The following is a 24,735-nucleotide window of genomic DNA, read 5'->3' on the forward strand; positions in this document are numbered from 1 at the left end:
TTTCATAATTAAGACACTGACACCACACTGGCACTCTGCTCCCTGTGGACCCACAGAAAAGCTGGTATAACTTCACTCTTCTATCAAGAAAAAAAAAGTTATTTTCTTCTCCGTCTTCTCTCTTCAGACATAACATCATCAACGCAGCTCTTTAAATATCTGTGCCAGGAGGCTATATTTAGTGACTGTTTGGCCCTTAAAATGAGCCTGATTTCCTGTGGCAAAAAGTTCTCAGCAACAAGGAGAGAGGCCTGGAGAATTCTGAAGTACTGACAAACAGCTTTAAAGCTGGAGATGTTCAAACAGTGTAAGAAAGGAGTTGACTGCTTTTTCTGGAGCGATGACTGGCATCCAAGATAGAGGGAGAAAAACCATAATAAAAGGGTGTTCGCTCTGAACACCACCAAAGTCGTTCGAGAGAACAGCCTGACACCAGGCAAGTATTTGGGCCGATAACTGAATGTGGTACATGGTCCTCTTTCAGAGAGGCAGGAGGGAGATCAGTTTACTCATTCATTCACTCACTCACTCATTCACTCATTCATTCAGTGACTCATTCATATACTCATTCATTCATTCACTCACTCACCCACTCATTTACTAACCACATTTGTGCATTTCCCCACGTGCAAAGCCCTTTGGTTTACAAAGCTCTAAGTCATGGGGCAAACAAGATACACAATCCATGGGACTTAGAAGGGTGTCCCTAGAAAGGGCCCTTGGAGGGACACAAAGTGACTGCTGTGGGGGACCTGGAGGGCGATGGGCACTTCCACGGGGGCCGCTCAGGAAGGCTTCATGGGGAGGAGAAACCACCACCAGCACTGGCTACTGCTCCGGGCCCTCTCATTCAACCCACTCACTGAGCCCAGATGTCAGTACGTTACCCCATATTCCAGATGAGGAGTTTTCCCAAGGCCCCCCCCAAGATAAGTAACCAAACTGGAGCTGGAGCTAAGGTTGTTTGACTGCTAAGTGCTTAACTACGTGGGCCAGGCCATCTGCAGCAGAAGGAGGCCAATAGAAGTACATCTGCCAGACTGCAGACAAAGGTCTTACGCCATTTCTCCCTTGAAGACCTGGGGCACTCAAAGCGGCTCCTCTCTGGAAAAGGCACCAGATCTGCTCCCTCCTCCAATGCAACCTAGACTTTCCACACTTTCCCTCCTCAGACACCACTGTCCTGTCCCTCTGCGCGTGGGGTCTCCGGGGTCTCCACGATGACCCAAGGGAGTAGAGGAATGCACACTTACTTAGTCCTAACTAACGTTTGCCAAGCAACATGCCATTCTTTTTTTTTTTTTTAACATTTTAGTTTGAGATAATTTTAGACTTTCAGAAGAATCGCAAAAATAGTACAAAGTTCCTGTACATCTTTGCCTGGCTTCCCCTTATATTAACTAACATCTTATATAACCTTAGGAAAAATCATCAAAATGAAGAAATTCACTTTGGTACAATATTATTAACTATATTACAAAATTAATTTGGATTTCTCCAGTTTTTCCATTAATATCCTCTTTTTTTTTTAATTTTTTTAATTTAATTTTATTTTATTTATTTATTTATTTATTTATGGCTGTGTTGGGTCTTCGTTTCTGTGCGAGGGCTTTCTCTAGTTGCGGCAAGTGGGGGCCACTCTTCATCGCGGTGCGCAGGCCTCTCACTATCACGGCCTCTCTTGTTTCGGAGCACAGGCTCCAGACGCGCAGGCTCAGTAACTGTGGCTCACGGGCCCAGTTGCTCTGCGGCATGTGGGATCTTCCCAGACCAGGGCTCGAACCCGTGTCCCCTGCATTGGCAGGCAGATTCTCAACCACTGCGCTACCAGGGAAGCCCTATCCTCTTTTTTTTTAATTGAAGTATAGTTGATTTACAATGTTGTGTTAGTTTCAGGTGTACAGCAAAGTGATTCAGTTATTTTATATATATATATATATATATATATATATATATATATATATATACATACATATTCTTTTTCAGATTATTTTCCATTATAGGTTATTACAGAATATTGAGTATATTGGGGCTTCCCTGGTGGTGCAGTGGTTAAGAATCCGCCTGCCAATGCAGGGGACATGGGTTCAAGCCCTGGTCCGGGAAGATCCCACATGCTGTGGAGCAACTAAGCCCATGCGTCACAACTACTGAGCCTGTGCTCTAGAGCCCGTGAGCCACAACTACTGAAGCCCGTGTGCCTAGAGCCCGTGCTCCGCAACGAGAGGCCACCACAGTGAGAAGCCTGCGCACCGCAACGAAGAGTAGCCCCAGCTCGCCACAACTAGAGAAAGCCCCTGCACAGTAACGAAGACCCAACACAGCCAAAAATAAATAAATAAATTTATATATATAAAAAAAAGAATATTGAGCATAGTTCCCTGTGCTATACAGTAGGTCCTTGTTGGTTATCTATTTTATATATAGTAGTGTATATGTTAATCCCAAACTCCTATTTTATCCCTCTCTCCCACCCCTCGGTGTCCTCTTTCTATTTCAGGATCCAATCCAGGATCCCAGCTTGTATTAATTGTCACATATCCTTAGTCATTCCTGGTCTTTCATGACCTTGACATGTTTGAAGAGGACTGGTCAGTTATTTTGTAGAACATCCCTCAATTTGGGTTTGTCTGATGTTTTCTCATGATTAAATTGAGGTTATGCACTTTTGGCAAGAAAGCCACACAGGTGATGTGCCCAGGTCAGTCTACACCGTCATTCATTTCAATACACTGCCCTCTCTGACTTTCTCTGTATCCTCAGGGCAAACCCATTCGAGAGGTATTACTACCCCCACTAGATAGATGGGAAAACTGAGGCAAAGAAGTTAAGGCATTTGCCCAAGGTCACAGAGGTGGTAAGTAACAGAGACAGGATTTGAACTCAGTTCTGTCTTTGGATCATGCTATTACACACCAAGCTGCTACTTCAAGTCTTTCTAGTTTAAAATAATTCATCATGACCTTGACTGAATATAGGAAGTTGGACTTGGATGTTAATATAATTATTCCTAGTTCTACAAGTGTGATTCTAAAACCAATGAATAATAAGGATAACAGCTAACATTTACTTATTGAGCACCTACTATTTGCCTGGCATAGTGCTTCATCTTTTCTATCTAAGGTATCGTATTCAGATCCTTCCAACAACACGATGGAGTCGGCACTCCAGGGCACAATCCCTTATCCCAAACTCTTGGGGGCCAGGTGTGTTTGGGAATTTGGGGGTCTAGGTAACACCTTCTAATTAAACACAGTAACGTCTTTGCAGTGTATCATATGACCATCCATTCTAAGATGGGCAAATAACAGACTATAAATAGGCCCAGACAAGAACAGGTTGGGTACCAAACTTTGAAAAGAACTTTAGGTTTCCAGAGCCTCTGGGATTTTGTGGGGATAACAGACTGCAGGCCTGTTCTATTATGTAAAGTAACTTGCAAATGAGGAAACAGAGCTTTAGGGGGTCTCACAGCCAGTCATTACCCAGGCCTGCCCCCTCACTCTGAGGCCTAATTCCCCTGACATTTAAGACTCTCTCCTATCACTTGGTTTTTATTCCCCGTTTTCCATGACAAAACACATTCTAAATATACTCAACTGGCACTCAGAATAAATGAAAATAAATTTTCAAAACTCCTAGGCTCAGCTGTTCCTGGAGCAGGGGTCTGGGAGAGATGCAGGTTGTTCTCAACGACATAAGGACACGCTTAATCGCTCAGACTTTCCTTCATAAGTCCCAGCTACATCATCTATGACTTGATCCAAACTCCTCATGGACCTGGAAACACGTGTAGCCTATTTTGCCTCTTGGGTTGGATGTGCCTTAGTCCCCACTGTTTTCACAGGGAGGTATCCTTTCATTTGCCCTATAATTACTGTCCAGTTTGGAGGTTTGCGAAGAAAGTTCCGGACTGCAGCCATTATCCCCAGTCTAGGTCATCTTCATGATTCCTGACTCCTTACCAAGCCCCTGCCCATCCGCATTCTCACTTGACCCTAGGATGATGAAACTGACAATACGTACTATATTAAGTAGGTGGTGATTTACACACTGGAGGGACGGTCCTAGATAAATCAGTGATGAACCCAAGCAAACAAAGACAATTCATTACTCCAGGAATAACAAAAAAGGATGCAGGAATGTATATCAAAATATAGGAGGGGGAGCTTCCCGGGTGGCGCAGTGGTTAAGAATCTGCCTGCCAGTGCATGAGACATGCGTTCGAGCCCTGGTCTGGGAAGATCCCACATGCTGCAGAGCAACTAAGCCCGTGCGCCACAACTACTGAGCCTGCGTGCCACAACTACTGAAGCCCGCATGCCTAGAGCCCGTGCTCTGCAACAAAGAGAAGCCACCTCAATGAAAAGCCCGCGCACCGCAACGAAGAGTAGCCCCCACTCGCCGCAACTAGAGAAAGCCTGCGCACAGCAACAAAGACCCAATGTAGCCAAAAATAAAAATAAATTAATTAATAAAAATATGTATATATAGGAGGGGCTTAGCTGTCCCTAGCATGTACAGGGTCATGATAAAGTTGACACTGAATACAGAGTTAAAACTCTGGGGGGATAATGAAGGGAAAGTGATTGTCAGGGGATGGAAGGCACCTACATTAATGAAAGCGAGATCTTTCTCTTATGTAATGGCAGGTTCATACTAATGGCAATAATGAAAGCAGTTTAAGCAGGAAATAGTTGGGGAGGGAGAAAGAACTGGGCCAGGAGACTGCTGGTTTTTAGTAACAAGCCTGTGGAACTGACTCTTACCTCCTGTACGTGTATACCTTTAAGGAAAATAAAATCACACAACTAGTCATGGGTAGAGCCTCGACCCAAACCCCATGCCCTGCCCTGGGGGCCTGTGTTCGTTCCCGTCTGCATCCTTGCTTCAGCCTCTGTCTTTCCAGACTGGGCAGTTCTCACTGCATGCCCTCTGTCACCTTAACTGTCACCTCTGAGCCAGCTTTGTGCCTCACTGTCTTTCCTGTGGCCTTAGAACCAGAAATGCAGATTCCTCCAAGCAGGCGGTTCACCCGAGATCCTGTGCAAAGGCAGGCCGATGTATTCAGGTCATGGTCCAGGAAAACACCTCCTGAGATCTCCAGGTAATTCCTCCTGTGGTTCTGCACACTACCCTCTGAAACGGCACCCCTGAAAACCCGGGGTCTTCCCTGTGTAGGTTCTTGTCTAGATGAACCTCAACCCAGGCCTCATCAGGGAGCAGACAAACCAGACCAAGACCCATCCATTTACTTATCCAACAGCCACGTGCCTACACTCTGTGCCAAATAGTGCACTAACCCCCAAACTCAGATGTTACTAAGTACAAGTAAGAGAATAATTATAAGAGCTGATATTTCCGAGTGCTCACCACGTGGAAGGCAATGCATTGAGCATCTTTTATGTATTATGCCATTTGATCCTTTCAACAACCCTATGAGGTAGGTATTTTTATTACTGTAGATGCTCTTTCAACAAATCTCTACTTCATTGATCCAGATTAACCTATGCCCACCAGCATCTCTGTAAAGTGGGCTGCCTGGGACCCCAGGCAGGTAAACTGTCTGGCTCTAAAGCCCATGCTCATCACGTCTACAGAGTCTTGGGGCACAACCCAGACCCAGACACAACTGGGTCTGCCTCAAATTTGGGCAGTGACTTGCAGTATGGACTCTATTTTTCTTTTCTAATCTTCATTTCCCTTTAGGAAACTGGATTGAATCAGAGGTCATATCTATATAACAACAGGAACCAGGGAGGTAAGGTCAGAGCATGAAGCAGGCTGGCAGAAGACAACAGGGAGTGGTGGAGACTGTGGAAAATCAGTGTTTATGCCCTGGCCACAGGTTTCAGGTTTATTTGTAAAATTTAAAGAAACACATCTGTAGCTGCTAGCTTGAATCTCGCACATCCTGTCTGGCTCTAACATTCTCTAAATCGAATAGATTTGATAGGTCGGGCCTCAAGTTCACTGCAATGGCATCATGACAGACACTCCATGTGGCCTCTGATTCAGTGTCAAAGAGTTTTTCTGGAAAAAAAATTTATGCTACAAAGTTAGGCCTGATGGGCTACCACTGGGAAGGTGAAAATCAAAAGACACTTCCAAAGTTGTGCAGTGCTCAGCCTGGGCAGATGCATCTGGCAGTTCTAAGCAGAAGACAGAAGATGGTGCCTGGGCAGAAGTGACCAATTGCAAAGGGCTTCTCACTGGGTGTTTTCTGAGTGACTTTGGGAGGCCAGTTCTTTTGGTGGGGGGACAGGCCCATCTGACCAATGCAGAAGAAGTTACCCATAGAAACTAAGTGCAGTCAGGGTTATCCAGGAGGAATGGTCTCACGCAGAGAGAAAAGCCAAACAGAATTCAGTGTCTGAAGCTGAGAACCAAAAGCTGGGGTAACAATGGCCAGGTGTTGTTAGAAGGCAGCCAATTCTGACATGGCTGTTGCTTCAGTAACTACACTTGCAAGGAATCCCAATTTTCTAAGCCTTTGGGGCAATCTCATCCAACCCCCTCACTTCACAGACCTATAGAGGGTAGGGAACATGGCAGAACAGAGAGAACCACAGCCAGGAGAGGCCAGGCTTCCCAATTCTTAATCCAGAGCTCCAGGACCTCCTGGCTGCTCTGCAGCTAAGCCCAAGGATACGGGAACATTCCAGACCACCAGCGAACCTGAGTAAGTCTCAGGACACAGCAGGCCCACCCTGAGGGAAGCCCTTCATTTATTCCCACCTGTGCTTCCTGCCTTTAAGTCAGTTCCCTCAAGCAAAGACACCATCAGGATCCTATAGTAACAGTGGGATTTCCCACCTGCCTTTTTTTTTTTTTAATAGACAGCACAGCACTTGATCAAAAAAAAATTTTTTTAAGGCTAAGTAACTTACATCTATGATCCTCAAACTTGGAATCGCACCAGAGAACTCCATGGCCCCGCAGGAAAGAATGTTTTGAACAGGTTGCTGAATTGTTTTTTCCAGGATAAAGCACCTGTGAATAAGTGCCAAGCGTGGAAACCCAATGTTTTATCTATAGCCACAACAAGCATGGATGAAATAACAAGTGTTTTAAAGCGTGGCCTGTCTGTGCAGCGAGGCCTGGGCTCCACTGGGCTTCTTGCCCTGGAGCGTGTGTTACCTGCTACCACCCTGTATTAGCTTTTATCACTGCTGTAACAAATTATCACAAACTTAGCAGCTTAAAACAACACCCATTCACCATCTCACAGTTCCATAGGTCAGAAGTCCAACAAGGTCTCACTGGGCTAAAATCAAGGTGTCCGCAGGCTGCATGCATTCCTTGCTGGAAGCTCTGGGGAAAATTTGCTTTGAAGCTCACTCCAGTTGTTGGTAGAATTCAATTCCTTGCTATTCGAGACCCGAGGTCCCCGTGTCCTTGCTGGCTGTCGGCCAGGGGCCACTCTGAGCTTCTGGAGGCTTCCCTTGGGTCCCTGCACGTCGGCCCCTCCATCTCAGAGCCAGCAATGGCACATTGAATCCTTCTCTCACTTGGAATCCCTCTGACTTCCCCTTCTGCCATGTCTCTCTTCTGCTTGGCAGCCAGAGAAGATTCTCTGCTTTTAAGGGCATGTGTGATTAGACTGGGCCCACCTGGATACTCCAGGCTCCTCTCCATATCTTGAGGTCCTTCATTACATCTGCAGAGTCCCTTTCGCCAGGTAACAGAACATAGTCACAGGTGGATATGTTGATGGTGGGGACGTTATTCGACCTACCACATTTCACTTCGCATTTCTGAGCTGCAGAAACAACACCTATCAGTCCACCAACAGAACATAAATCAGGCTCCTAGTCCGCTGGCTCTAGGTGTACCGTGCCTGCACACGGAAGTCACCTCTGTAAATCTGTCCCTCCCACTGAATTCTCCACTCCTAAAACACTCACCTTGAACCCACCAGTGTTGCCAAAACTTTCGTTTCAGTCCAATGTGACACAGATCAGATGCGTTCACCTCGGTGTTAAGCACCTGCCTTGGGGTGGGAACTGGGCCCATTCCCTTTTCCGTTACAGCAACAATCAAATACAATTAGGTCCTTAAGATGCATCATTAGTTCATTTGACAAACATCTGCTGAGGTCCTACTGGGCACTGAGCCCTTTGCTCAGGGTGGGGAGGCCTACAGAGCAGGCTAAGCTAAAAGGAAGCTCACGGTCCAGTGTGGGACAGACACCCAGATAAACACGGTAGCACAGAACACACAGAAATAGCAGTCAGTAAATCTGCCTGGGTGGGGGTGGAGGGAGACTTCCCAGAGGAGGGGCCATCGAGGGTGGGACTTAATGGATGAAAAGAGTTTGGCAGGTGGATGAAGTGGGAGAGGCGTTCTAGGCAGACGAGAATGCTGCCACCTGGAAAAACCCAGGAACGAAGCAGCCGTGGGCTGTGCTGGGAAAGCGCTAAGGCGCTTGGTAGGGCTGCGGGTGTTAACATTAAGGCTGGCCAAGCTGGGCTGTGTGCGTGACAAGGAGCTTGGGTTTCAGCTTAGAGTAACGCATAACAAACAGAGGTTGTTAAAACCTGGAGTGATACAAACAGTTGGACCTCTTAAAACCAAACTCTGACGGCCAAGGAGAGGGTAGATCTCATGAGGGTCGAGACTGGAGGGCAGGAGGGCCGGGTGGGCCATGCAATAAATAGCTCGGGCTTGAGATGAAGGCCTGAACTAAGGTGAAGGTGGAGGCGGTGGTGGAGAAGTTGGGGCGATACGGTGTGCAATCAAGGAGGCAGGAACAACAGGCCTCCGTGACTAGCTGCAGGGGTGCAGAACAGAGGGGTCTCCTGGGATGACTGGCAGAATTTCAGGTGGAACAGCCCGAGATGGTTTATAAACTGAGACTCTCTGAAACCGTGAACAAAGGAGAATGAGCAAGTCTGTGGCAGGAGATGGAGACCAAGTTTAGGTGGTTGGGTTTTTCTTTCTTCTTTTTTTTTTTTTTCTTTTTTTCTTTTTTGAGTCGGATTTTTCTTATCAGCAGTAACAAGGCCTTGGCTGTACAGGGAGATCCCATCCTGGAATAAGGGTCTCAAGGGAAGCAGGAGATCGCAAGTCACTGTCGAGCATGAGTCAGGGAGTTGACATTCAATAGGAAGTCCCCAAGGACGACCCACGGTTACATCAGAGAGACGGTGTCTTCAGGGATCCTCTTGGTGGCTCCAATTGTGCTCATGTGACCCCAGATTCAGAGTTCGCAAATCAGGGTTCACATTTTAGAACTGGGACCAAAAATGGTTGATGCCCATTCAGTCCTTCACCCAAAATATTTTATCCTTCATTCCACGAACCCTTATCAAGAGTCGCTCGAGGACTTCCCTGGTGGCGCAGTGGTTGAGAATCTGCCTGCCAATGCAGGGGACACAGGTTCGAGCCCTGGTCTGGGAAGATCCCACATGCCGCGGAGCGGCTGGGCCCGTGAGCCACAACTACTGAGCCTGCGCGTCTGGAGCCTGTGCTCCGCGACAAGAGAGGCCGTGACAGTGAGAGGCCCGCGCACTGCGATGAAGAGTGGCCCCCGCTCGCCGCAACTAGAGAAAGCCCTCGCACAGAAACGAAGACCCAACATAGCCAAAAATAAATAATAAATAAATAAATTTATTAAAAAAAACGAGTCGCTTGGGGCCAGACACTGAGCCAAGAACTTGAGCTGACAAAGAAAAGGCACTCAACATATATATTTTTTGAATTTCTACCATGTGCCAAGCCCAGAGAGGTGGAGCCCTGGGATGACCTGTGACTCCAAGGGAAGCTGATCTGGATCTTGCTCGGAGAGGAAACCACAGAGCTCATGCCTGTCTCTGAAGGATTATGGGAAATGGGAGGGAAGAATATAGCAACAGTTAAGCCAGATCCAAGGAAAACCGAACAGAGAAGGTATCTGCTTCCAGGCCAGTATGGGAGAGGGGACACGTGACAGCCTAGTAAGATATAATAACACACACAGTAACTGTCTAGCCTAAGAACTGTCACCATGGTCTGGCCCCAGGGACCACACAGCCAGACGGAGACCTCAAAGAACCACTGTTAGAAGGTCAGCGTTTCTGCCATGTTCCCAGGTGACATTCTCCAAGCTCCCAGATTCTCACAGTGGTTCATCATGTCTGGCTTGATCTAAATCTTTGGAACAGGAGCCAAGCCTGTTCTGTGTTTCAGAAGCCTATCACCCGGGTCTTTGGTTTATTCAAATGTGCTTCTTTTGAGCCTAGAGGCACCCTTTCTTCTCTCATTCTCTCCTTTGAGAACTTCTCACCACCTAATTTATTTCGTATTTAACAGACATCCTGAGCTTTCGCTGGTGTAAAGCCCTCTGCTAGACACTGGGGCAACTCACCAAAAGATGAGTGAGAAACGAGGGCCCGGGACTTCCCTGGTGGCGCAGCGGTTAAGAATCCGCCTGCCAATGCAGGGGACATGGGTTCGAGCCCTGGTCCGGGAAGATCCCACATGCTGCAGAGCAACTAAGCCCGTGAGCCACAACTACTGAGCCTGCGCTCTAGAGCCCATGCTCCACAACAAGAGAAGCCACCGCAATGAAGAGTAGCCCCCAGTCGCCGCAACTAGAGAAAGCCCGTGCGCAGCAACGAAGATCCAACGCAGCCAAAAATAAATAATTAAATAATTTTTTTAAAAAAAGAAATGAGGGCCCGTCTGCCACAAAGGAAGGTAGACACAAGACACACATGAACGGGAGCCAAGGGCACCATGCTAAGTGTGGGCTAATGATAGGTGTCAACTTCCCGGCTACGTGTTACAGCAGGGCTCAGGGTGTGCTGCTTGTATATGCGTGATTCATAAATCAAACATTTCCCAGTTCTAGGGCAGCATCAGAAGTGCTTTCACGGGGGAGGCTGTGTTTGAGAGAGACCTCAAAGGGTGGGTGGATATCTAAATGGCAGGTTCTTACTTAGCCTCCTTAAGACATTCTCCTACTCCCTGGGAGGAACCTTTTTATAATCCTCTGCATTCTGAAATATATAAATAGAGAAAACTGCATGAAGCAAAAATGGACAGCTTAATGAATTATCATAAACCACCACCCAGGCCAATAAACAGATGGATGGCAGGACCTCAGAAGCTCCCCTGTTCTGAACATCCTACCATCACTAACCTCTCCTGCACCAGGGATGACCTTTATCTGGACTTTTATAATAATCACTCCCTTTTTTTTCTTTTCAGTTTTATCATCTAAGCAAGCACCCCTAAATCCCAGTTTTGTTTTGCCTGTTTTTTGAACTTAATATAAATGGAAGCCTTCAGAGTTGTCCTTTGGGGTCTGCCTTTTTTCCCCTCAACGTTATGTTTGCAAGAGTCACCCGTGTTGTTGAGGGAAACTACAGTTTGTTCATCTTCACTGCTGTATAGTATCCCAATGAGAGACTAGATCACAATTTATTTATCCATCTACTGCTGATGGGCTTTTGGACTGTTTCCAGTTTGGGGTTATTACAAGACGTGATTATGAATAGTCTTCTAAATATCTTTTGGTGCATGTGCATGCATTTCTGTTGGGTATATAGCTTGCTGTGGACTTGCTGGGTTATTAAGTGTGCTTATCTTCAATTTTGGGATAATACCAGGCTGTTTTCCAATGCAGTTGCACCAGTGTACGCCCCCCCTCAGCAGTGCATGAGTGCTTTCACTGCTTCACATGCTTGCCAACACTTGGCACTGTCAATTTTTTTTTCATTTTTATTTCAGCCATCCTGTATCTCACTGTAATTTTAATTTTCACTTCCCTGATTTATAACGAAGTTGCACACTTTTTCATATGGTTACTGGCCATTTGCTTATCCTCTTTTGTGAAGCACCTCCTGCCTGTTTTTCTATTAGGTTGTCCTTTTTTTTTTCTTTTAAGTTTTTTTTACATATTCTGGATAAAGGTCCTTCGATAGTTACGTGTGTTGCAAAAAATCTTCTGGGAGGAATTTCAAATGTCCAAATAAGTCAATTTGGAAAAGACCTAGGGGGAAAAAAAAAGAAATCTCTGTACCTTTTCTAAGTTACCAGCCCCAGGCCAGGCTTCAGTTTTAAAGGGAAGTATGGAAAGGAAAGCGTACAATTTGAGATCAGATCCACCAGGTTCAAGCCTCAGCTCCTCAGGCCACGTCCTGAGCGCTCTTGGGCAAGTCACAGAGCTCTCTGGGCCTCAAGTGTCCACACTTGAGAACTGACCAAAATTACCTCCTGCACGGTTGTTCTGTGGCTGAAAAGAGGTTATGTGTAAACGTACTTTAAAAACTGCACATGGTGGTAGCTGTTGTTAAATCAGAAGCAACTGGCCACACTGGCTTCCTGAACGGCCCGACCAGCTTCCTGAGCTGTGTCCCAGCACTAAGAGCAGAGGTGGCAGCAGCCACCTTTCAGATCCAAGAAGATCCCTTCTCTCTTTCCCGCGGGCTAAGCCAGAGGAACCTTCAATCCCCAGCTCTCTCCCCGCAGTGTCAGACTGTACTGCCCACAGCCTGGGACAGGGCTCCTCCCTGCCTGCCCAGGCAGGAAAACAGGAAGCAGTCCCCACCCTGCCAGGAGGTGGGGCTGACTATTTCCCTCTCCAGGTGGGCATCTCTCCAGGACATCAACCCTTCTGGATGCAGGAGAAGCACTGGCCGCTGGCCTGTGGCACCACTGCACCAAGCTGTGCCCTACGCCCCGCCCAGGTCACTCCCACACTTTGTCCCGAGGTAGTGGAATAAGTGGGCCCATGCATGGGGAGCATAAAACGGGCCTCATCAGTGCCTCACAAGCAAGGAACGCTTTCAGTGCCCAAGTGGGGCTGGGAATCTGCACTCCTGGACCACACGGACACACCCTATCCCTTCCCAAGGTGCACCAGCATCCTTTCATGAGCCCCACGTCACTGGTACCTGGGCTCCATTCCACATACAGGGGGCAACTGGAAACCCCTTTCAAGAGAACAGTTGAGAGCTCAGAAGAAATGTGTGTCCTTATTCTAATGGCAAAGGCTGCTTACAGGAGTTTTATAAGCTGAAATATTTGAGAGCTGGAAGGACCCTCAGAAATCTTTTCCAGCCTCCTCATTTTGAAATGAGAGATGCAGGGGCAGAGCCAGAGACAGATTTCCTGTCTCTGCACTCATCCTAACCTCCCTTATGCCCTGCTGCAAACTCCAGCAACTGCACGCAGGCCACTGCCATCAGCCACATCCAGGTGCCCGGGACACTAGGCCAGTTTCTCTCCCTACCCTGTAACCTCTTCTAGCTCAGAAAGATCTGACCTGAAGCAGAATGAAGCCCTGGGAAGTCTAAGAGCACAGTTTGGGAATGTTTATCAAGTGTTCTGAACTTGACGGAAATTCAAACCGTCAACCTTGAGCCCTAATTCTGTTTCCAGCCCCTGCAGGCTCTTTCCTAAGTGAAGTCTCCAACCTAGAGGGCCATGTACTTCCATGGTACCCTGGGTGCCCAGGCCTGGCACACAGGGCAGGCACTTAGTGAGATATGCTCATTGGGGAAATCAAAGGAGACAGAGGGAGAATCTCCAAAATGTGCAAAGGAAAAGCACTCTGCAAGTGGAGGTCTGCCTGCGGCCCCCAGGCTGCTGTAGATCCTCCGACTGTTGTATGTTCACATGTTTGGCAAACAGGCCCCAGTGCCTGCCTCATGCAAGGGCCCACTGGGCACTGAAACCCAGACCCTGCCCTCAAGACCTTCCAGTCTGGAAGGGAAGCCAAGATGTGCGTGTGGATGAATGGGAGGGACATACAGTAGGTAAGGGACCCTGCTCACCTGAACCAGACGGCAGGGGCTGCCTGGTGGAGGGAGGCCCTGTAAGTTAAGGTCTGCAAACGACAGGGACTAGGGACCCCGATGGTGCCACATCATGTGGGGTCTCTGGGCAGCCAGCAAGGGTTCCTGGAAAAAGGGAGTTATACGGGCAGTGCTGGGCTTTAGAGACAATCCATCTGGCATCAGGCGCTTTGGGAGGCAGGGAGGATGGGATTACAACGATGCAGGCAAAGGAGAAAATAAGGGCAGCGACAGCGAGAAGCAAAGGAGGGAAGGACAAGAGAAACATCACAGAACAGAGTGTGGCTGTGAGGGCAAGAGGCGGGGAGGGCTCAGAGCTGATGCCTGGGAGATGATGGGCCTGATGGGGACCAGGCACAGGCGTTCACAGGCTGGGGAGGCCCAAGTAGAGTTTGGGGCATGTGTGGTTTATCAGGGGGCAGACATCCAATGGGAAGTGGTCACACAGGCCAGGAAGTCAGAGAGTCGGCGTCACTGAGGTGAGAACAGAAACCATCCTATGGAAGTGAGGGCAGAGGAAGTGGACAGGAGGAAAAAGAGAAGTGGGGTGAGGACAGAGCCTTGGGGACCCCAAGTGTTAGGGGAGGAAGGAGGACGAGAGCTGGAGGGGGCCAGGCAGTGCCACAGGGATGGCAATCGGGGCCAGTTTTCCTGGGTTTGAGTCCCAGCTGTCACTTACTCACTTCAGAACCTTGAGCTGGTTATTAACACCTCTCAGCCTCAATTGCCTCATCTGTAAAATAGGGTTTATAACCTGTAAGTTTGTTGTAAGACTTGAAAGGGGAGATTTGTGCAAGGCCCTTACACTTGCACAAGAGTAAGTGTGATAAGTGCAGGCTTTTCTCATTAGTATCAGTGGGAGGAAACCAGAAGAGGACAAAATCACAGACCCAAAGAAAGCTCTCGGCATCCTTTCTAGTTTTCAGTACCAACTAAGGGAGCAAGCAGGGGACAGGAGGGGTACAGCACCTTTTATGTTAGAAACCATTCCTGTGTAGCCAGGGTTGAGACCCACTGATCCCTCTAGCCCAACCCTAAAATTTTTCAGCTGGTTAATCGAAGGTTGAACATCTTCTGAAGATCATGAACGAGATGGCAGAAACACCCCCTGACTTAAACGTGGAGAAGAGGACTTGTCATCTGATTTTGAAGCCCTGGCTTGTCTGTCTACTTGCTATGTGGCCTTGGAAAAGTCACTTGGCCTCTCTGAGCCTGAGCTATGAAATAGGTTAAAGGCTATAAATCCCCTAGCATGTTCCTAGGACCCAGCAGGCCCTGCATAAATATTTGTTTCTGTTCCTGGCTCTTTCCAGTGTATGATTGGTTAGGTCCTTTACTCCATCGTGGGTTCCATCCAAGAGATTGTGACTAAGGGTTTGTTCCTTCCCCTGTGTTTCCAGAGCCCCATCCTCTCCTCTGATCCCAGCATTCACCTGCCGCAGAGCAGAGCTGCTCAAACTTCCGTGTCTGATTGAAATGCAGGCTCTGATGCAGCAGGTCCTGCCTTGCTAATGGCTCCAGGGATGCCAGTGCGACGGGTCCTCTGTCCCCCTTGCAGAGTGGCCGGTCCACCTCCCTGCTGACTCAGGAGCTCCTCTGGGGCCACTCTCTTTACATTACTCATCTCTGAGTTCCCTTCATGGTATGTACTCACTAAATGGATGTTGAAAAAACAAGTAAACCATAGAGAAAACCATTTTCCAGCTAAGTAAATACAGACAGCGTATTTTGTTTGTGAGTGGACACCCTCCCGATTCATTCCAGAATTGCCCTCTTGCCCGACTTGAGGACAGTGTGGTGGGCCTGAGACCTGGAACCCGGAGTCCTGGGTTTGAATCCTGACCCTTTCACTCACCGACCAGAGGCCCTGGGCAAGTTACCAAGCTCTCATCCATAAAATGAGGGTGATAACACCCAACCACAGTGCAACCCCAAGGATGGCTAAAACCTGATCTATAAACTGTAAAGTACTCCAGGCAACGTATCATTATTACTGCAGCTTTTTTGAGGGCGGGAACTACTTTTTATTTCCCTAGAGCCTGAAGGTTGCTTGTGATGGGCTGGGTGGGAGACACACCAGGGGTCTGGTTGCAGATGGGGACTGAGGCAGGCAGGGCAGGGGTCCCCACTCTGGCAGGGACACTGGCCACGTGAAGTGTGAGGATGATCCCAGGAGAGTCGAGGAGGGAAGGCTTCCCGGAAGAGGCTGGCAGTGGTGGGGAAACAAGGCGGGTCTGAGGGCACAGGCAGCTGGGGAACGGGCCTGACCGGAAGGAAAGCAGAGAAATCAGAGTCCCCTGATAGGCCTGGGGCAGGGCTCCCGACTGAGACTGTAGAGACAAGGCCAGACCAGGAGGGAACTTGGGGCCATTAGGAAAGAACATCAAGTAATTACAGACGTTCCCTGCAGCCCAGAGCTGAGTTCCCCATCCAGGCCAGGCCTCCCTGTGGGACCAACCAGTCACTCTGTACCCTTGACTACAGCCACTTCACCACTCACATGAGCCTCAGGCATGTGAGGACAGAGGCAAGAGCAACAAGACACAGTCCCGCCCTCAGGAAGCTCACAGTTTACTGAGGGCCACAGAGAAATGGGGACAGGACAGGTAGCAGGTGCGAGGCGTTCAGAGGTGGAAGGGACCAATTCTGCTCCTGTCTCCACTCAGCCAATAAGTCTCATCCACACCCATCTCCAGACCATTCCCCATTCCTGGAATGCCCCTGTCCCTCCTCTCCACCCAGCAAGTGCTAGCTCAGGCTGAAGGGTGGGGTTCAGACCTCAGAGGGCTCCCACCCCCTTGCCACCCCCTTCCCACCCCCATAGCCTGTACTTTAAGCACACACTCTTAGTAATTATTGCACTAACTAGTAACACTTCTGTCCTTTTACTGAAGAGTTAATCACAGCCCGCCCCAGTACTTACCCTTGGGCTTTTTTTCAGGTCCCCTCTCCCCCTCAGAGTACAGCAATCATCACTGCAACAGTGCTCCTCAGTTTACAAAATGCCTTCACGCATATTATTTAATTGAATTCCCCACAATCAACCTGTGACGTAAGTAGTATCCTTATTTTACAACAAGGAAACTGAGGCTTAGAAAGGTTAGACAGGGACTTCCCTGGTGGTCCAGTGGTAAAGAATCCGCCTTCCAATGCAGGGGACGTGGGTTCGATCCCTGGTCGGGGAACTAAGATCCCACATGCTGCGGGGCAACTAAGCCTGAGTGCCGCAAACTACAGAGCCCACGCGCTCTGGAGCCCACGCGCCACAACTAGAGAGAAGCCCGCACGCCGCAACGAAGATCCCATGTGCTGCAACTAAGACCCGATGCAGCCAAAAAATAAATAAATAAATAAATTAATTAATTAATTAAAAAGAAAGGTTAGACAACTTGCCTGGGGCCACACCACCCACCCATGTGCCTGGCAATCAAACTCCAACCTCTTCTAGCTCCCATGCCAGTGCTCTGCCCAGTACTCAGAGGCCACACAAGGTAGTAGTTAAGGCCACACAAGGTAGTAGTTAAAGGCTGGGATCAATTCCAGCTGTGTGACCTTGGGCAAGTTACTTAACTTCTCTGTGCCTCAATTTCATCCAGGTAAAATGTGGCTGATACCCACCTCATAGGTCCTTATCGATACCACCTCACAGGACCTTACTGAGATTAAAGAAGGAAATATAATAAAGTACTTAGAATAGTGCCAAACACAATAATTAGTTACAATTATTCTACCGCCGCTAATTCTCATGGTCTCTTAACTCATTAAAAAATTTTTTTCCAACTCATGTTTATATCTCATAATACATTTCATAGGTAGTCATTAAACAAAATACATTTTTGCAGCCTAAGGTGAGGTTTTAGGATTATCCTCTTTCCTTTTCTTCACTCTCCTACTCCCCTAATAGTTTCAACAATAGAGAAACTCTCTTTTCCTGATTCATTCTACCTCCCCTCCACACTACACACACACAGACACACACACGCACGTGCGCACATGCACACACACATGCACGTGCACACACACACACACACACAAGCCACTAGGTCAAATCTGGCCAATTATCAGTGTTCCATAGAATGTAAAATACTGGCAAACACTGACCTAGACTCTCCTTATTGGGCTGTCCCTGGATAGCTAGAGAAACTTTCATAAACCTAATTTCTATCACTATAATGGGTCAAAGTCTTACGTGTATTTCTCTATTGCTCCAGTTTTTACTTATTTGAGACTCTAGAAGGAATGAATTGCCATTTATTTTCCTTTGCCGTTAAAAAAAAAAAGATTCACACTGTTTCCTGGAGCAAGAACCCTCATGTGCCCAGGCAGCTAGTTGAGGCCATAATGCCCACAGCAGACAGGTAGCTTCCTTCTTTTCTGGGGTCCAATCCACAAAGTCAGAGAATAAACCTTAAACACAGCTGGGCCCTGAGAGACAGAAGTGAACAGCCGTCTCTCCCATCCCACCTGGGGTAGGATGATGACCTAGGAAGGGGACACTCCCTACTTTACATCACCCAGACACACCTGCGAAGGGCCTGGAAAAAGAAGAGGAGGAAGTCCCCTGGGATGAAAAGCTTCATTCTTTGCAAGATTCTCCATATAGAACACTCAAGTCAGGACCTCACCATCTGTATCTACAACCCCAAAGCCCTTCCCTCACACGGTACTGTATTTGGGGGTGGGGGGGAGCAGAACACAGCAGGAGAACCAGCCTCTGGCAGTGGAGGTCCCACTGGATCTTCGAAGGTTCCACTCTGAGAGCAAGAGTGAAGAAAAAATGTGCCCATACAGTTTTGGCCCTGGGATTAAAAGAGGTGCTGTGCCCTTGGAAATGGATTTTGCATACAAACGAGCCAATGAACACCATAAACATGTCAGCTTTATTCAGTCCAGTCAATACACAACGCATTAAAACTCTGAGGTAAAAATGGATTGTGGCTTTTTGTTGATGCCAGCGAGGAATTTTGGCCCCCAGCCCTGCTCAGGCTGGACAAATGGGGCAGTCTGCCTGTTAGTTGTCCGGCACATCTTGGGGGATGAAACCAAAACCCCAATTCAGGGTTCTGGGCACCCCAGGGCAGCTCAACTTGACCAGCATGGGGCCACTGGTCCAAAAGCCTCAATTCCTGCCCCCGGGCCGGCCCCCTCCTCCAGCCCCCAGTCATCTTCCAAACTCGGCCACACATCACATTTCCCACATTCCTTCTCACCGCTCAGACCCCTTCAGCCGGGCCCTCGGAGACCGACAGCTGGGGGTGGTGTGAGCCAAGCAAGAGGCACAAGGAAGGGGGTGCTAGGGGTGGGGGGAATGTCAGCGCAACCCTGAAGCGGTCGAGAGGGGAGGAAAGGGCTCCCCACCCTTCACATCCCCGACCCAGCGCCCCACTCTCGGCCGCCACACTTGCGACCCTCAGTACTCCCCCAAGTGAGCTTCCCCAGCCTAGGGGCAAACCTTCCATTCGGCTCCTTCTCGGGTTCCTTCCCCTCTCACCGCCCCTGTGACCCGTGCCTTGCCCCGCCGGGGTGGGCTCCCCTCAGAAGGCGCCGCACGGATCCTGTCAGCTCCTCGGAGCCGCCCTGCCCTCTTCCCCAGGCCAGCCGGGTGTCCCCGGGGTCCCCGACCTTCCCTGACCGCCCTGACCTGAGCACCAGATGCCCTCTCTCGCGGCCCCCTTGCTCTGTCCTTTCCTGGGTCTGCAAGATCCCTACTCCCTTCAAGTCCGCTCCAGGACACGGCGTCTCTCGGGATGCCCCAGCCATGCGCGACCCGGGGTCCCCCGGTCCTCACCTGAGTCCGCTCGAAGCTCTCCCGCTCCGCCGCCTCCATCCCCGCGCCGACCCCACGTCGGCTCAGCACCTTTGGCAGGGGGTTGGGTACTTGCTTCATGGAGCTAGTCATCCGGTCCATGTCGCCCAGCGGAGCCGAGTCAGGGGCCCTCGGCAGCCCCGGGATCCCCACCGCGCCGCCCGCCCCGCCCTACCGACTGGGATCCGGCGCTAACGGGACGGCTCCCGCCTCCCATTGGCTGAGAGCACTGCTACTCTCCTGAGGCCCCGCCCCCGCCCAGAGGCTTCCCCGTCCGCCCCCGCCCTCTCCAGAGCCCCTTGACTCGCCCTACCCGGCTGGGCCCTAGGGACGGTGAGGCGCGCCGTGACCGGTCCGGAGGCCTGTCCGTCACCGGACCCCGCCTCCCCTGGCGGGGGCGGGCCTGGGGCGGGGCTTGGGGCGGTCCTGACCTGCCCTCGCCCTCGTCTCCCCCGACGCCCCGCGCACCACTCTCCCCGCCCTGCCGGCGCCCGAGTCTTCCCCGCCACCAGCGCTCTCCCAGTGTCGGGGCCGCTGCGAGATCCCGGCTTGGTGGGTGGGGGTCAAGCTGGCGGGGAGTCGGACCGCCCGCAGGGAATCCGGGCCCGCTTGGGACTGGCCTATTTACTCCTTTCGGGCCGGGGACGAGAGAGCGCGCGTTGGACCGGCTCGGCGGCCGGAATCCCAAGATGCGCTGCCTCGAGGCCCGGCTTGCGCAGGTTGGGTCAGCTTGTTGCAGACCTGGCCGCCATGGGTAGCGACTCCCGCCCAGCTCCCTCTGCTTCCTCCCTTATCCTCCCCCTGCCTCGAATCCCTGCCCATCCCTTTTGTAATGTTCGCAGACTAGGGAGCGCTGGGCTGGGTCGGGTCAGTGGAAACTTCTCGACACCTTTCCAAACCTCTCATCATCTGGATCTGGCCAGAACGTATTCAGACACTTTATATTTATCCCCGGCTCTGGGACACCCCTCCCGTCCTGCTCAGTCGTCAGCCAGGGTACCGACAGGCGGAGGGAAGTGTGATCCTTAGCGGAGATGCTGAAGAAAGTTAAAAGTTTTCCGTTCAATGCCAATTTTGGTGTTTTAAAAATAAATGCTTTTGAAACTCAAAGAAAGCCGTTACTTTTTAAAAAAAAACTAAAAGCTTTTGATAAAAATTTGCACATTCAATAGAGAAGTGGAAGAGGGGGTGGGCCTCGGTAGGCACTAGGGAGCTACTGAAGGCTTTGCCAGCTGGCATTGTGTGGACGGGATTATGGGGGCGAGAGGGAAGGGAGGGAACCAATGCGGAGACTCCAGCAGTAGGTGAGACAACGAGGGGCCTCCACTAGCGAGGAGCGGAGAGAGTTCGGTCCTGTGGGAGGTTCTGTGAATAGGTTTGGACAAAGGGAATGCGGGGAGGGAGTGTCGGGGCCAGAATTTCTGTAGAAGAAGGATTTAAGGGTGGCATCGTGATGGAGGGGAATTGCATTGAGGCTACATTTGCATAGCAAGAACCCTGGTTTCGCCTTCTCTTAGACTGTGTTTTTAGGGGAGGCCTTAGGAGTGGCTCTCCTTGGGTTTCTCTGGGATGGGGTTATCTGTCACCTAGTTTTGGGTTCTTTGCTCTAGTCATGGGAGAGGAGGCACCTGACAAGAATTGTGACCTAAGGTAGAAAACCAGTCACCGGGAGACCGCAGTCTCTGTCTTTCCCCTCCTCTCATTTCCTACTAGTGCCTCCCCCTGGCCAAACCCAGCTGGAGGCAGGAGGGCTAAGGGTGATGGGTCAGGTACTGCCCCCTCCCCTCCTTGCAGGCTCAGAGCAGAGTGGAGAAGAGCGGAGGCTGGATCTGGAGGTTCCTAGCCTGGGGTGGGGGTGGGGAGGGGCTCACAAGAGTGTACCTACAAGGAAAACAGACAAGCTTCCTAAGCTTTACTTCTCTGTGCCCATTCTGTCCTGTACCCACCTCCTGCTCTGGACCCAGCTAAAGAGTGATTTGTGATCCTTTGCCCTGAGTTTATGGCTTCAATAAACAGCGGCCCTTTAAACAGGGATTAAGGGATCAGCCTACTTCTTATTAGAATCAACCAGAGTAGGAGTCAGGAATTTGTGGTTTGGAGGCACCCTGTGGAGAAAGATTCAAGCGAGTTACCTTCCACTGTGAAACTCAAGAGTGAGTTAAAAATAAGATTTCCCACTTGCCGCAGCAGCAAAACCCTTTGCCAAGGGTGGAGGGAAACCCTCCCCCAGGAGGTAAACTACAGGATTCTGCCTGCTTCCTTCAACTCTTAGCATCTCTCCCAGCAACGTTGAAACCACTTGTCTTATACGTTCTGGGGATGCCATTTCCAGACGTGGAATCTATCTCTGGGAAACCCATAGGGGGATCAAAACTGTCTTGTTACCTGCCTCTCCACAACTGGTGAAATCTGCCCTACCCCACACCTAGTTTGGATCTGATTTAATATCTTATGATACATAAGCTGACCACACTGTTCCTACGGGTTCCTGGAGCCCAAGTATACATATGTCGATAGCTTGATGAGATATAATTAATATATATTAAACTGCATATATTTAAAATACACAATCTGATGAGGTTTGACATACATATATACACTCATGAAAACACCACCACATCAAGAACATATCCATCAACCCCAAACGTTTCCTCATGCCCTTTTGCAATCCAGTCTTACTTCCTCCCAAACCTCTGTACTTAGGCAATTACTGATCTGCTTTCTTCTACTATAGATTAGTTGCATTTTCTAGAATTTTATATAAATAGAATCATACAGGATGTACTCTTTTTTGTCTCCCTTTTTTCACCAAGAATCGTTAATTTGAAATTTATGTATGTTGTTACATGTATCAATAGTTTGTTCCTCTTAATTGCTGAGTAGTATTCCAGTGTATGGATAGTCCACAATTTGTTTATCTCTTAACCTGCTGATGGACATTTGGATTCTTTCCAGTTTCTGACTATTACCCTTCTCCCCGAAAAATGCTATGAACAGTTGTGTACAAGTCTTTGTATGAACATATGCTTTCATTTCTCTTGGGTGAGTATCTAGCAACAAATGTCTGGGTTGTATGTATGTTTAACTTTTTAAAAAATTGCCAAATTGTTTTCCAAAATGGTTGTGCCATTTTACATTCCCACCATCAGAGAGTTCCAGTTGCTTCACATCCTTGTCAACACTTGATATGATAGACTTTTAGATTTTAGCCGTTCTAATGAGTGTTTGGTGATATCTTATTGGTTTTTAAATTTGCATTTCCCCAATAACTAATGATGTTGATTGTCTTTTCAGATACTTATTTGACATCTGTATATTCTTTCTGGTAAAGTGTTTATTTAAATCTTTTGCCCATTATAAAAACCTTTTTGTATTGAAATAAGAATAGACAGAGTTGCAGGATGGTGGTGGTGTCTATCATTTTTCTCCACTGTGAAGTTACTGTTTTTCCCTTTGTAATAAATAAAAGTTGGGGGGAACTACTTTGAGGCTATGCCAATACGCTGCTTCTCCTTAAATTTTTTGCCCATCTTTTAATTGGGTTGTTTGTCTTTTTACTGAATGAATAAGTGAGTTTAGCAAGGCTGAAGGAATCAGAGTCAGTATACAAAATTCAATTGTATTTCTGTACACTAGCAGTTAACAATCAGAAATTTAAAAACAATACCATATAGAATAGTATCAAAAATATGAAGTACTTAGGGATAAATTTGACAAAAGACCTGAAAGTCATGTACGCTGAAAACTAAGACATTCCTGAAAGACATAAAGAAGACTTAAATAATGGAGAGTTACACCATGGTCATGGGTCTGAGACTCAATTTTGTTAAGGTGCCAGTTCTTCCCAAATTGACTTACAGATTTGATGCAGTTCTGATTAAATTTCCAGCAGCTTTTTTGTAAAAGCTAGTAAGGTGATTCTAAAATTTATATGGAAAGGTAAAGGATCTAGACTATCCAAAATGACTTTGAAACAGAACACATTTCCACTATTTACATTACAAGATCAAGACTTATAAGGCTACAATAGTCAAAACAGTGTGGTATTGGTGAAAAGGTAGATATATCAATCAATAGAACAGATTAGAGAGCCCAGAAATAGACCCACACATATACAGTCAGTTGATTTTCCAAAAAGGTACCAGGAAATTCAATGGAAGAAAGATAATCTATTTTAACAAATGGTGCTAGAACAATTGGATAACCATTAAAAAAAAAAATCCAAATACTTCAGTCCTTTCCTCACACCATATATCAATACAAAAATTAACTCCAGATGGATCATAGACATAAGTCTGAAAACTAAGACTTAAAACTTATACAAGAAAACAGGAGAAAATCATAGTGACCTTAGATTTGGCAAAGGTTTGCTAAATACAACACCAAAAGCATGGAGTACAAAAAGAAAAAAAAAATCAATAAAAAGGACTTCATCAAAATGAAAAACTTACGCTCTTCAAAAGACAGCTATGAAAATGAAAAGGAAGGCACAGACTGGGAAAAGATATTTGTAAAACATTCATCCAACAAAGAATTTGTAACTAGAATATATCAAGTATATATTTTAAAGTTTGCATGGCTTGGATTTTAAATTGTTCACACAGATCAGGATGACCCAGGCACAAGAAGACAGTGTAGGGAACGACATACAGACTTTACAATGACAGGGATCTGAGTCTGAGATGCTGCTCCACTGAATTTTTTTTTTTTAACATCTTTATTGAGTATAATTGCTTTACAGTGGTGTGTTAGTTTCTGCTCCATAACAAAGTGAATCAGCTATATATATACATGTATCCCCATATCTCCTCCGTCTTGCGTCTCCCTCCCACCCTCCGTATCCCACCCCTCTAGGTGGTCACAAAGCACCTAGCTGATCTCCCTGTGCTATGTGGCTGCTTCCCACTAGCCATCTATTTTACATTTGGTTCCACTGAATTTTAGTTGTGGGTTCTTGAGCAAGATACCTAATGCTCCGAGCCTCTTAACCCAGTGTAAACCAGGAAGAATAATAATATAGCTTTCATTCACTCAGCAGACGTTGGTTGAGCTCCTAGTCTGGAGAAGGCACAGGACTAATGGGGTTATAAATTTACTGTTTGGTTATGGATACACACGTTAATAAAAACACACCCTACACAAGGA

General features: G+C 48.1%; 1 protein-coding gene across 1 annotated transcript in view; it reads right to left on the reverse strand.

The window, feature by feature from the left end:
• Positions 1 to 19,770, reverse strand: part of HIP1 (huntingtin interacting protein 1) — a 152,465-nt gene extending 132,695 nt beyond the window's left edge. The window contains exon 1 of the mRNA XM_082360240.1: positions 19,573 to 19,770. Within this exon, the coding sequence (XP_082216366.1) occupies positions 19,573 to 19,692 (120 nt within the window). The 5' untranslated portion in view covers positions 19,693 to 19,770. The remainder of the gene's footprint in view (positions 1 to 19,572) is intronic.
• Positions 19,771 to 24,735: the final 4,965 nt, after the last annotated feature.

The sequence above is a fragment of the Balaenoptera borealis genome (assembly GCF_965194805.1).
Source record: "Balaenoptera borealis genome assembly, chromosome: 16".
Lineage (NCBI taxonomy): Eukaryota > Metazoa > Chordata > Mammalia > Artiodactyla > Balaenopteridae > Balaenoptera > Balaenoptera borealis.